The sequence below is a fragment of the Mauremys mutica genome, chromosome 7 (assembly GCF_020497125.1).
Source record: "Mauremys mutica isolate MM-2020 ecotype Southern chromosome 7, ASM2049712v1, whole genome shotgun sequence".
Classification (NCBI taxonomy): Eukaryota; Metazoa; Chordata; order Testudines; family Geoemydidae; genus Mauremys; species Mauremys mutica.
The window spans coordinates 74,295,698-74,310,432 of record NC_059078.1 but is presented as its reverse complement, the minus strand read 5'-3'; the positions used below and the strand labels follow the sequence as shown (position 1 = coordinate 74,310,432).

The following is a 14,735-nucleotide window of genomic DNA, read 5'->3' as shown; positions in this document are numbered from 1 at the left end:
TTATAGAATTACAGAATTTGTGGATGATGGTTAGTCTAGTATGGGGGAGAAAAGGAGTGGACTTGCAGAATAAATTCATAAAGAAGAAATGAATGTAATCTCCTGGTAAATGGAGCTCTCCAAGTGTATTGCACCTGAAAATCTACACTTATTCTCCCTCTTCTCTTCTCCAGAGACGTTATTGGAATGCTTTCATTAAGCATTAAGAAACTGAGGAGACGTATAGGGTGGGGTCACTTCTGGAACATATGGATCTCAGGCTGACTTGAGTGCCCACCTCCCCAACAGATTTAATACCAAATGTTCTGTAGCTCACATGCCTGACACATGAGTCCTACAATGTGGATCTGCCCAGGCAATACAACTCCACATTTTGCTAGGTAGCCTTCCTTTCCTAGCTGTGGATATTCTCCTGAAGGGAGACACAAAAATAAAGGATGTGAACAATCTGAATTCTAATGCTTCTACTTTTCACACTATCAGCAATCCCTGTTGCTTTCTGAATATCATGTTGCTTAACTTGAGCATCTATTTCACATCTCATTACATGACTGTAAAAGCAACCCTTCCATATGAATGTTTAATGAATTTAGGGGAACATCCCACACCGCAATTTGAAACATGGATTCCAACCAGATAACATTTAGTTTAGGATTCAGCAAGAGACTGCATTACAAATGGAAAGTATTTTGAAAGCAAACATCCAGAGTTTTTAACCTTGTATGTGATTTTCATAATCAAGCTGTTGTAAAGAAATCTTTAATTGGCACGGAAGTGGGCTATCAGAAGGATTGAGATTTATTAATCCATATTTTCCTGCAACAGCTGCAAATATAATGAGTTAGGCTAGAGTGAAATGCAAATTTGTAATCAATTTGAATGCATGGTTCAAAATGAAATATAGGGTCTACCTACAATAGTACAATAATAATTTATTTACATTAACATAGTACCTCTCATTAACAAAAACCCAAAGTGCCTTTCAAAGTATAAACAATACAACCCTGATTTACCAATCTCCAATTTTAAAAAGGTTGTGGGAAGAGGTGGCAGCCTTGCACTGTAATTGGTCGAGCTCCGTTAAAGCCAGCCTCTTTGCAAAGTTAGCTGAGTACCACTAATTGTGTTCTGGATCTCTTCCAAAGGGGAGAGCAAGGATAGCATGTTTGGAAGAATCTGTGCATTGGGATCACTTTACCCACAAATGAAATGCACCAACCTCTAGATTAGCATGCGGCAGATGTTTAACCGTGGCCTGAAATACCACAGCCATTTGACTTTATTAAACTCATAAACCTTACACAAACATTGTCTACCTTACCCAGTTTCACAACTATTACAGAGAACAGGAGGGAAAATAAAATGGGTATAAAATTTGGAGGAGCCACCAGACCCAGTTTAGGGAAGGAGGAGTTAAGTCTGGGAGCTTGTGAGGTAGGAAAGAGGGAGGGAGATTTTGGGGATCCACTCAAAGGGGAAGGCAAGGAGAAGACTTCAAAGATTTATATAAGCACACTTTTGGGGGACATATGAAAATCAAATATCTAAGTCTTCTGAGGTTCCCCCATTGTCAGTTATCAGGGTTCAGTAGTTGCTAAAAATCCCCAGTGAACACTTCTCATGGATGTCACGTAAGCACTTCTAATTTTTTGAAGGAAGGGTGGATCTTCATCATCCATCTTTTGCCATGGCACAGGCTTGATCATACTCCCATTGAAGTCACTTTGACTTTTGCCTTTGACGTCAATGGGAGAAGGATCAGGGCAACAATATGCACTTAGGGGGCCAAATGCTCAGTCTAGCGCCTTGTCTAACTAGCTGGGCTGGGCCCTGGAGAGACGTTTCTGGGCTGGGTGTGGAATCCTTCCCATCATCAACAGATTGTGAGCTGCTGAGGCAAAGTTCCATGGAGACTACTACAGCTCAGTGACTGAAGTAGTGCTATGTGGTCCCAATATACTTCGGTTTCCTCACAGGAATGCTCTGCCTCCTCATCAATGTCCTGCTCCCAGTCCTTCACACCAGAACCCCATTACAGCTTCAGATGAGGAGGCCGGATTTGCCCCCTAAGGGTTGATATTTTGCACTTTCCCAGTTTTTGGAACTAGTTTGAAAGTCTTTTGTTGTTGTTGTTGTTTTACTGTGATGGTTTATGAATATTTAATGAAGTGCCTTCTTGCACTAATGTCTTTCCAACAATAGAAACCATTATTACCCTGCAGTTATGCTACATCCTTAACCGTGCAAGGTCATTCTATTTTTTCTTCCTTAATGTCATTGCTCCCAAAGGGAAAAAACATTAAAAGCAAGGCTAGAGCATCTCCCTGCCAGCAGCAACAAGATCTGGAAAACAGTGTGTTAATTACCATAATTGGTAATCACCATTCTGAACAGCACTGGCTAGTAAGCAAACTTTGGCTGAAAACCATTGTTACTGTTTATTATTTCAAATCCCCCAAAACTGGAATCCACAAACTACCCCTTCAGCTATCATGACCATTATAAAGGGACATAATAAGCATTATTATGATGACAATAGAATAGGACATCAGTGAAGCTTATGGTGTGTTTGTCAAAGGCTCAAAAGACACTAAATAATTATTTACAAAGTTGGAACAAAATATATTTGACAATTAAAAAGAAAGGGAAAGAGACAATGTACATAGTAATATTTGAGACCTAGCATGTGTTAGAGCAAAGGATCACAAAAAGCACTTTACAGACTTCACTTCACCTGCTAATGTGCTGGTAACACAGATGATAGCTATTCTGAATCAGCAATCTTCACAAAAGCTTTTGTAAGCTTTTGTAAGGGGGAATAAGAACCAGTTTTGTGTCCACCCGGCCAAGACATCTGTGACACTGAGAAGCCAAGGGGAAATTAATCACCACCTGGGATGAAACCCTAGTGGCTAATCTTCCAAACCCTGTCTACCTGGTGGTGAACCTCTGAAAGTTGGTTACCTCAACGTGGGGAGCCAATCCAGCTACTTTGCCAACCACTGCTATTGCCTTGTGCTACTCCATAGCACAGTATGCCTATCCAGTGTAGGAATGATCTGTCCATGCTAAGAAATTAGACCCTGTTTTAAATGACAGTTGTTGTGGAATAATAGGATGTCTAAAGCCAACACCAAAGGACAGCCTGTACTTACTGGCTGTCATTGCACCACCTGATCTCAGGAGGAAGGTAGCAAGCCAAAGGGAAAGATCACAGCAGATAGAAGATCCAAGGCATCCATTATATGGTCACACAGGAATAATCAAATGCCTTAAACTGTGAAATAATTTTATAACCAACATTGTGCCTTTGGATACGACAACTGGCTAGGCATGACAAGGTTATGGAATGAAAGACTATGCATAGTAGGATGCACTGAAATAGATCTGGAACCCCCAAGAAGATCTTTCCAGAGGGGCCAATACAGACTGGTCAACCGAGGCGCTGCCTGAACCACTTGTGCACGCAAACTAGCAGATCAAAGACTAATATGATCAAATGGGGTGCACTCTAATGACACAAATATATGTGAGGTGCAGACCATGGAGCACCTGCTCATTTGCCAACTCTTTGGGGAGACCTGTACGAAGAAGAACCTCACTGCAGCAATACAAAGAGCCATTGCTTATGCACAGTTCTGTGACTCGAGGAGAAGAAGAAGGGGAAAAGTGAAAAGTAACTGAACCAGATGAAATTAAACCAGGAGGAATTTTAATAGGTATCATGAATTGGAAGTAGGTCAGTTTACTGGAGCTATTCTGCACAAAAAAGGAGCCATACCTTTAATGCACATCATGTGATCATCCAAAAGTCCTGCCTTCCACAATGGAGGTTCTGTCTAGACTTGTATTCAACCTGCATTTGCTGAACTGGATCTAAACAGTTTTATATTGTTTAAGGCTAACTTGATATAAACAAAGTTGACCCTATCCCCTCTGCTTAGCCAAACTAAATATGAAGTAAGTTAGCATGAACTGGTTAAAAATGAGCGTCATATTCACAATTATGATCCAGGTGCTAAGCGCTCCCCAGGGACACAAAATAGCTATAAACCTAGCTTAACTGGCTGTTGAATTGGTGCTCCGTATCACCCAGGCAACACAAAAGCAACTAGAGTGTATTGATGAATCTGGACCTGTATATTAGGATCTTATTCAAAGTCCATGGAGGTCACTGCGCTTTGGATCAGGCCTTTGAACCAGTTCAGCAAACAAATTTGGCTGAAGCATGGATGAGGCTACAGTATGAGTTTAGCATCCTGTGGGGAGGGATTGTTTTAACATTGACTCAGAGGTGCAAATGTTCTTCCCTATTTCCTGCTGCATCTCAGTTTTTGTGGTGAATCTGGATAGACTGAAACCCCTCAAATCTTGTAAGGTCTGACAAACTCTCAGCTGGAGCTGGTATGGAAGGTGAGAGCTTAAGAGGTAACCTTAATTTATTGAATACTGAATTGTGATCCATGATGAAAGCCTATTGTTTCTCTCATCTATCACAAAGAAAAAGAAACAAATCTACTACTGGGTAAAATGAAGCTTAACAACATTTTAGAGAGAGACAGTATTCTCATTTATGGGTTTTGCATTTCATTGTCTTAGTACATCTGTTCAGTAGAGTATAAATTGCATTTTGTATGATGATTTCTTAGATTCACAAATAAAATACAAACTCAGAAAGACAAGCATTTGGAGAGGCTTTAATACATCTCATGTGATTGCCCATTATGCTGTATTTCTGGGTATGCTAGCAGGGTCTTTGTTCCCTTGTTCCACGTCTTTGTATCTTTCTTCGCATATCTTTTCTCATTAAAAGTGGACAGTACTAACAAGTGTGCGATTTGTGGAAAGGGGTGGGGGTGGGGAGACATCCTTTGGAAAGTGACTAGGAATGTAAGGTAAATACTTTGGGATTTATCACACATAATTTTCTTGTTTCAATCTTTGTTTGTTTTATATATCTGATGCTTGTGGGATTGCATGTAAAATTATATGTCACTGGATTCAGATGATAGCTATGTACAAAGCTATTTATGGACAACTAAACTCTTTTTTGGTTGTGGTCTAATATTATTTCATCTAAGGTCACGTTCGCAAGATAATCTGGAGTTTCTTCATTGGAGCATCAACTTTCTATTTTTTTTTAATATTGGCGTACATGCATACATTTAGTTCCAGCTCTTGGAATTATTTAGAAGCTGGAGTTTACGACGACAAATCCATACAATCTTCATATGCAGAACCATTTTTATTCTTAATACATTATATTGGACAGTTTAAAATCAGTTGAAAGTAAACTGAAATATCTTTCCCCCATTCTTCTACCAATCGGGTGTGAACTAAAGTTATGCCTGAGTAATAGCAATATGCAAGTCTGATGCTATCAACACCACAAACTCAGCCAGACAATTAAGTATTGCAGTTGGCAAAATTACTTACATTTTGCAGCTGGACTCGGCTTTGTGCCACGGTTTCTGATTTTGCCATCATGCTGGAAGCATTAAGGCTGTAGGTTTTTCCATTCTCTGTCTCTTTCAGCTGTTCCTGAATTTGTTTAGTTTGTTTCCTGCAGGCAGAAATACAATTTATATAGAAATGTACTTGTTTTCTCCATTACAATAACTATGATATTCTTATATCCATGCTCCCCCACCTCCAGCCTCATCTTGTCTTTCATCAGTGATGCTAGGAACTTTAGGTACAGTAATTAAACACAGATAGCTCCTAGTGGATTAACAAACACGTCAATCTGGTAGCTAATCTGCCAGTATCTCCATATATTTCAATGCAGCAAACATTATCTAATGAAGTTGAAAGCAGGGAAGAAAACAGATCCTGATTTTAAATGTATATAAATGTATAAAAGTATATTATAATATTGCACTATAATATTAAACTAGATACTGGTGTTGTAGTATTTTTGTAAGAAAATAGAGCATCCACTGTGCATTCAATATAGCTCAAAAATAGCTTTGAAAGACTGAAGAACATGTTTTCATTTGTAGCAGAGATTTTTGGCCAAGAAACCATTGTTACTGCCGATTTATTATGAAAACTGCCATAGCATCTTTGACTTTTACCTGAAAAGCATTGCAGATTTGATCTTGGTTTAATGACTTTAACAGTCCAGCTTTCCCCATACACCCAGGAAAAGCACTGGATATGAGCCCCACTGGCAAGAAGACAAACTCTTGGGTGGAACTTAAACTCACAACCCTATGTGCTAGAGATGGTGGATGCTAATAGCTGAGCCATAATGACAAGCAATGTTCAGCATACAATTACAGATTTCATTACTGAATTTCTACATCTAGTGCCATACTGTACCATCAATCTGAGTCCTAAAAGTCAGTACATCACTGAGGATGGGATGCAATAATCTGCATTTTAAATATTTCTTTTATCTTTCGAAGGCAGACAGCCCAGCTGGGCAATGATTATTAACTGGACACATTCTTTGGCCTTTTATCTCTGTGACTGTTCATTCACTCTTGATAAGCTACAGAGTGACTCCATCAGACTTTAAATTACCCATAAAAACTAATTACATTTTTTTTTGCTACAGAAAATAGTATACACAGCTGCAGCAGCATTCTATGGGTGGCCTTATAAAGCCTATATTGAGACAGCTATACCGGCATAGGCCCCTTGTGCAGATGCAGCTGACCACCAACAGAAGGAGTTTTTTTCTGTCAGTGTAGGAACAACACCTCCCCCGAAAATGTTAGCAACATCAACAGACGCTCTCTTCCATCAAAAGAGCTGCATCTACACTGGGGTTTTGTCAGCAAAACTGTGTTAGTCAGGGGTGTGTTTTTCCACATCCCTGACAGTCGTAGCTAAATTGACATAATGTTTTAGTATAGACCAAGCCTGTCACACCGGCAATAGCCCTGTGACAGCAGCTGACTGTAAGCCCAAATTTGGACAAAGCTAAGTATTTTCAGTAAGGTGCTGAACTGAAATAGAAAACCCAGAGGGGAGGAAATAAGATTTTCTTCCCTTTTTGTGTTGAAATTTGACATTTCAATGAAAAACTCCATCACATTTTGAAAATATTCCACCAATCTAGCACTCAGTGCCCTCTGATGCCAACACTACATTAAGGATCTAGTTTTAAACAGCATACAAACGGTTAAAAATTGATTAACAGACACTATAAACATGTTACAAATGTGAGTAGTATGTTTGTAGGTAATTTAAGCTCATTAGTAGAAGAGGTTATAGACCTGGGTTTCCCATACTGTGAGAATTTTTGAGACTGACATTTTTACCATCCCAAATGGGATGAAAAGTTGAAATCTCAAAAATATTTACAAACTGAAACTCTGAAAAAAATTCAAATCGGGTCAATCATAATGTTTTGCTCAATTCTAAATGTTTCATTCCTATTTTGACCTCTTAAATGTGTTTTTCTTTTACCTTTTCACCTCTACATTAACTTAATTTTGAAACAAAAAGTTCTATTGAACTAAAAATCTGGAAGTTTTTCATTTTGAAAACATCAAAATGGGATGGGCCAATAATTTTTAAATGTTCTTTTTTTTCCAACGGAATTTTCATGGAAACCAAACCTTTCCTGCAAATGATTTGATTTGGATGAATCAGCATATTCCAATGGACAAACATTTAAATTTCTTACAAGCCAGGGTCAGAAGCAGGGCCGCCCGGGGCGGGGGGGGAGAGCAAGTGGGGCAATTTGCCCCAGGCCCTGGGCCCCATAGGGGCCCCCACAAGAATGTCAGAGGCTCCCCCTGGCCCCATTCCCGCCTCCGCCTTCCCCCATCCCCCGGCGCCTCAGCACGCCGTGTCCAGGAGCGGCCCTGGACAGAGCTAAAGCGGCATGGCTCGGGTGGGGCCTGAGCTCCTCCCGCTTGGAGCCGCGTGTAAGGGGGCAGGGCTGCAAGCTCAGGTCCTGCTGGAGCCAGGCCGCTGCAGCACTGTCCAGGGCCGCTCCTGGACGTGGAGTGCTGAGGCTCCAGTCGAGGGGGCAGGCAGGGGTAATCAGCATGGTTAGGGGCCGGGGCTGGGGATGTGTGGATAAGGGGCGGAGGGGGAGAGGTTTGGGGGGGGATCAGGGGACGGGGAATGGGAGGTTGGATCATGGGCCTTCGGGAGGTCTGTCAGGACTCGATGGGGAGGTGGATAGAAGTCGGAACAGTCAGGGGACAGGGAGCAGGGGGAGTTTGTGGGGGGTGGGGTCCCGGAGTGGTGGTTGGGGGGGAGGTCCAAGGGGGTGGTCAGGAGACTAGGAGCAGGATGGATCAGGGATTCTGAGAGGGGCAGTCAGGGGGCAGGAAGTGGGTGGGGGTCGGATAGGGGGCAGGGCCAGTCTGTTTGGGGAGGCACAGCCTTCCCTACCCTAAAGCTCATTCAGCAGTTTGAGTCTTGCAGACAGCTATTTAACACAAAGAGCCAAGCTGTTATCTTTTCCCTTAGGGCTACCATCCCTTTCACTTCTCAAATGCCAAATTATAGTCTACATTTAATTTCAGTGCCATAGGGAGATTCATGTCAGGGGAGGGTAATTTCATTTAAAATTAGCCACTTTAGATTAACAATGATAGAGCCAAGAGAGCCATGGGGGAGGGATCACATGAGAAGAGCAATATCCTACACCACCTACCTCCTTCCCAACCCTACCAAGGGAGAACCTCCTCCCCTGCATTCCCCGAGGCACCAGAGGGGTTAATTCAGTGATTCTCAAACTTTTGTACTGGTGACCCCTTTCACATAGCAAACCTCTGAGTGTGACTCCCCCCTTATAAATTAAAAACACTTTTTTATATATTTAACACTATTATAAATGCTGGAGGCAAAGCGGGGTTTGAGGTGGAGGCTGACAGCTCATGACCCCCAGTAATAACCTTGTGACCCCCTGAGGGATCCCGACCCCCAGTTTGAGACCCCCTGGGTTAATTTAATTTTAGCACCCTGTGTCCATTCACATGCATGTGCTATTTTGAGCCTTTCAGTTTTCACAACGTAGGCTCATCCCAGATTCTGGAACAAGCTCAAATGCTCAGTTTGTGGAGTATGTACATAAGCTATATTAAAGACAAACCCACAGTAACCGTCTCCAGCTTGTCAGGGACTCCATGGAGCCAGTCTCTAGGAAACAGATAAATTCATGGAGGTTAAGTCCATTAATGGCTATTAGCCAGGATGAGTAAGGAATGGTGTCCCTAGCCTCTGTTTGTCAGAGGGTGGAGATGGATGGCAGGAGAGAGATCACTTGATCATTACCTGTTAGGTTCACTCCCTCTGGGGCACCTGGCATTGGTCACTGTCAGTAGACAGGATACTGGGCTGGATGGACCTTTGGTCTGACCCAGTGTGGCCTCTTATGTTCTTATGTTCTAACCCAAATGAACCCAAAGTTATGGAGACAGATATGAGTCAAGGAAGCCAGCACAGCATCAGAAACCTGGAAAAATCTCTGACTGGAGGGGATCAGGAATTTGGTCACAAGCTGAGGAGGTTCAAAAGTTTTGGATTTTTTTTAAGCGGAATTTTTTTATTGTTTCTTTAAACAATCAAACACAGCAAGCAGCAAATATTTGGCAACACTCTTCTGAAATCCCAAACCATGTTCAGGTTTTGGCAGACTAATTTCAGCTTTTCAATTAAAAAAAACACAACAAATTTTGAAGGAAAGCAGACATTGTCCATGATTTGTTCTGCTTTTTAAAAACCCCTAGTTTTCGATCCAAAAAAAATTTTGACGGAAAATATTTGTCCAACCCTTTTAATGAGCTTTAGTGCCCTTTAGCACTAGCTGATGCTGAGAACCAGTGATACCTTGTAAAGGTGACTTGAAAAGAAGTTTTCTCAAAACTGGGTTTGTGCCGAGATGTGGAAGGTTTTTAAATGTTTATTTTTCCCAGGGCAGCCCGGGGGGTGGGGGTGGGGCAAGTGAGGCAATTTGCCCTGGGCTCCGCAGGGGCCCCCATGAGACTATAGTATTCTATAGTATTGCAACTTTTTTTATGGAAGGGGCCTCTGAAATTGCTTTGCCTCAGGCCCCCGAATCCTCTGGGCGGCCCTAGTCAGAAGCTACCTACTACTCACTTGTTGGACTCTATAACTATCAATAAACCATTTATTAAAACATCTATATGATTTGTTTACTTTTTATAAACTATTTATATAAAACGTGACCGAAATAATGATAGCCAAACCGCTTACCAAAAGTAGCACAATATGATTAAATTTTTGGATAAAAATATATAATAATAAACAAAAATAATAAAATCCTAATTTTTATATTTATATAGAGAGAGAAAGAAAGAATGTCTGGGGCTTTCTTTCTGTATGGCTACATTTCTTCACTCACACAGTTATCCAAACACACAGGGACATTCAACTAAGCTCTTGTAACATTTAACATTTGGAATAAACTTAATTGGGAGTCTAAAAGCTTATTCACCAATCAAAAATGATCTACTATTTGACATTTTCATCCTATTTTATGTATGTTAATTATAGGTTTGTGTATATTCAATTCCTGCAACAAATTGTAAGATGTACTAGAAACTATAAAAGCCAGAAACAGCTGGTCTTGGTTGGTTACTACTTAAAAGTCATTAGTCAATTAAAATAATTATTTTGAAGTTTTTATTTGCAAAACAAATGGATCTTCTTTCTATTTTACAGATGTTCTGCTAACAGATGGTATAAACTGCTGTTATTTCTGCCCTTCAGTCAGAAATGATAATTCAATTCATCAGCATCCATACAAATCAAAATGATACAGAACAGTCCAGGTTCTGTTTGCAGTAGCCTCCCTCTATGCTTAATCCTTAAAATACTTCTCTGATAACCCCCAATGAAGACTTGGAAGGACAGATTGGCAAATGAGTGTCTTTTAATTCTCTGGCAATATATTTTAAAGGTTTGGTTTGGTTTTTAAATATCTACATTGAAAATACATGGAGAAATATCGTATGAGGCCAGCAGCAGGAATTGTGTAATAGTCAGGTTAAGTAACTCTATTCAAGTAAATATTATTTTTTCTAACACTATCAGAGATTCTCTGAGACACAAGGTGGGTGAGGTAATATCTTTTATAGGACCTACTTCTTTTGGTAAAAGAGACAAGCTATTGAGCTTCACAGAGCTCTTCTTCAGGTCAGATCAGAGATTCTCTAACTTTTAGGGACATTTTAATTTTTTGGACATGCCATAAATAAATCTAAATATTACCCTACATACAATGATATGTGGTCCTAGGGCTCTGAATGTGTGGGGAGGGCAAAGCAAGGGAGAGCCTCCACTGTGACTGGGAACTACCCTTTCAGAGGAGGGGTCCCTTGGGTTACAGAGGTGAAGCTGACAGTGTGATTCCAACAGAGCCAGCCACAAGGGAGTAAGAACAGATTCACAGGGGGCGAAGAATCAGGGTGTTGGCTGCTTCCATGTAGATGGCCCTGTGGCTACAGTGGATCCTCCAGGATAGGCTGATTTTGGATAAGGGAGTCTCATCCATGATGCTTCCAGCCATCAATGGAAGGGTTTGGACAACACTCTGAAAGGACTCCAAAACCTATAGGGCTCCATCCAGCTTCTTCTCCATCTCTGACCATGTCCAGCCATTTCCACACATCCATGATGTCTCCAAACACTGCCTGCCTCCTTCAGACCTGTGGGCAAACCCTGCACCACCACCTGTCTGTGTAGCTACATGGCCTCTGATACCTCTCCTGCAGTCTAAGCCAGGAGGTAGGACTATGTCACAGATTTACAAGAAGTAAAAAGAGGAGGCCAGTTAGGGAATTCAATTTCTGATACAGTGTGATAGTGCTGGAGTCATATGTAGCTATCTTTGGAGAATTAGGAATGGCACTCTGGCTGGTGGGTTTGCTTTGTTTGTATGGTGTGTAAGGCCTCTGGGAAATGGGACTGTAGCCAGACATACCATTCACATAGGATTTACAACAACAAATTCCATGTAAGGTATATAAGGGGCCCACTGGAGCAATTTGCTCTGAACACCAAGGAAGAATTAAGTTCTTTCACCTGCAATCATCAGTAACAGTACTATTCCATCTCTTCAATTGTCTCCAAGCTTCATCCCAGATCCTGGCACAGAAACCCTGTTCCTTCCCCATCTCAGCTTCAGCCCTTCCCAATCCCCTGAATCATGATTCAGACTCACAAGTCTGTGGACAAATTGTAGCAACCAGAGCTCCCGCAAATAAGTCACCATCCCCGTTCTTTCCCATGAACTGTAATGGATTGGAGTGCTGATCTGATCTAGATTCCCACCATCCTTCCACAGTGGTGCAAAGGGGGACACATAGTTAAGTAACTGTGTTTTGTTTTGTTTTTTTTGAGGAGAGAGGCATGTTTCTCTCATTGTTCCCATTGGCTGTATGCATGTCCTTCCAACTCAGCATTTAATTCCTCTTTCAGCATCCATTCCATGATCAAGCTGAATTCCCAATCCCACTTTGGAAGGACAGCAATTCCTTGCAGAGCTGAAATATGAGTTAAACCTTGCTTTCTATGGCAAGGCTACATGCTGCACTCACAATTTTCACTACGAACTATCAGAGGGGTTGCCATGTTAGTCTGGACCTGTAAAAGCAGCAAAGAGTCCTGTGGCACCTTATAGACTAACAGACGTATTGGAGCGATGAAATGGGTATTCACCCAATACATCTGTTAGTTTATAAGGTGCCACAGTACTCTTTGCTGCTTTCACTACGAAGAAGTTCTATATGAAAAGAGGACCAAGGAGAGAAAAGTTACATTTCTTCTCCCACTATATCCATCTGACCAATACTACATTCAGACTCTGGGTTTAAGGCATACTCTGGAAAAATTAATGTAGCAAATCAGAGCGAATGGGGTTCGATAAAATTTGAACCAACTTCAGCCTTCACCTGAAACTCAAATCAAAACTGTCTTGAGGTTTGAAAAACCTTTTTTAACTTTTACTATTATTTTTTTCTATTTTCATACAATGCTTGTGCACGTCTTGATTTCATCTGAAAACAGAAATGACAAAACATTATAAAGGAGGCAGTTTTGATGAGATTTTGCAAACACAAGAGGTTTGGATAAGCATCCAGGTACCTTCTCTGAGGTGGTTACAACTTAAATTAGACACATAACTTAACAAACAATATTAAAAGATGATGGTTGAGAGGGGAGCAGAGAAAAAATTAAACAATGGAAAGAGAATACAGCTGTTTGGAAAGCATTTTATTACCCGGGATGGACATTGTATAGGCTACCTTCATATATTTCTTGCTTGTTACTGTGTTATTTTGTTAGATGAACTATTCACAAACTATTGTCCATAGAATGCTAGTGATCTATCAACACTTGGTGGTGGGCTGCGAAGATGTAGCTGTATGTTTCTGCTAATTATGCTCCTTGTTTCCAGCTGACAGAAACAGAAGGGGAGTGAAGGGAGGGGAGATGAAATGAAGCAAAAAAGGAAGGAGTATGATTAACCTTTTTTTTCCTCCAAAAGGACAAAACATTTATTGTCCTATAATATTACACTGGATTGACACTGGTGGAACTGAAATCAGAATATGCCTATAAACATCTTAATACTGAAAATTCAAGGAAGAGAGCATTTCCTGTCACTTCAAAGGAGACAAAGTCTGTCCTTTGATGATATCAGAAAAAAAGAACACATAGCACTTGTAAAGCCTAATTTTGTGTGTAGACTTGGGTACAGGACCTTCTGAGATCACCGTGGAGAAACTTGCTGTTCTAGACTCTTTTTAGCAGGGCTGGCTCCAGGCACCAGCATTCCAAGCAGGTGCTTGGGGTGGCAATCTGCAAGGGGCGGCAGTCTGTGTGTTTTTGCCGCCCCGAGTAGCGTGCCGAATTGCCGCCGTGGATGGCGGGGGCAGTCCATGTGCCATTAGGGCGGCATGTGCATTTTGGTGGCAGCTTCTATGTTCAGCTGCCCGCGGCGGCAATTTGGTGGCTTCTGTCTTCCGGCTAAAGACAGAAGCTGACGCCGAATTGCTGCCACTGTGGAAACGCGTGTGCCGCCCTAATGGCACACGGACTGCCCCCGCCGTCCGGGGCGGCAATTTGGCGCGCTGCTTGGGGCGGCAAAAACAGTAGAGCCAGCCCTGCTCTTTAGAGAATCTACCAGTTTATAACATGCTGGAAAGCCATGGAATAAGACAAACTAGACAATAAACATGATAGATGAAGGCTCTTACTTTGTTTTGAAGTAGAACGCAGCACAGAGCATGCCCACTATGACTATGCCAAAGACGATACAGGAAATAGACAGCACCTGGCGTTGGTACACCTCTTCACTCTCTGTGGACAGTAAAATTGAGAATTATGATAGCATCAAAAACAATATTTGTGAAAAAAATGGTTGTCAATATTTTATTATCTTAACAAATAACAGACAAATCTCAGAGATTTGGGAGATTGGTTCAGCTAAGCACTCAACAGTTTTGATGCTCCTCTGTGGTCTAGAAAACAGTTAAGAAAATTTACAGTAACATGGCCTCTCATGAGATTTCTTGCTAATGGTTCTCAAAGACACTGCGAAACATATAATTACAAAGACCAAGGATGTTTAATTTTATCTTTGGCTTCAGTAGTAATTTCCAGTCTTGTCAGTATCATTCTGAATATCTCGGTGGTTAAAGAACCTGGGCCTAAAGACATAGCCAGGACTGAGTAAAGCTTGTTAAGTTTCACAAGGCTCACTAGAATTCAAGCATTTTTCTAACCGAAAAATGAAGTTA

The 14,735-nt window shown here is 41.3% G+C and overlaps 1 protein-coding gene across 2 annotated transcripts in view; it reads right to left on the bottom strand.

The window, feature by feature from the left end:
• The window catches only part of NRG3 (neuregulin 3), a 935,382-nt gene that overhangs the window by 32,511 nt on the left and 888,136 nt on the right, over positions 1–14,735 (bottom strand). For both annotated transcript variants that reach the window (XM_045022796.1, XM_045022797.1), the window contains exons 5-6: positions 14,193–14,295; positions 5,437–5,563 (exon numbers count right to left, since the gene is read on the bottom strand). In XM_045022796.1, the coding sequence (XP_044878731.1) occupies positions 5,437–5,563; positions 14,193–14,295 (230 nt within the window). The remainder of the gene's footprint in view (positions 1–5,436; positions 5,564–14,192; positions 14,296–14,735) is intronic.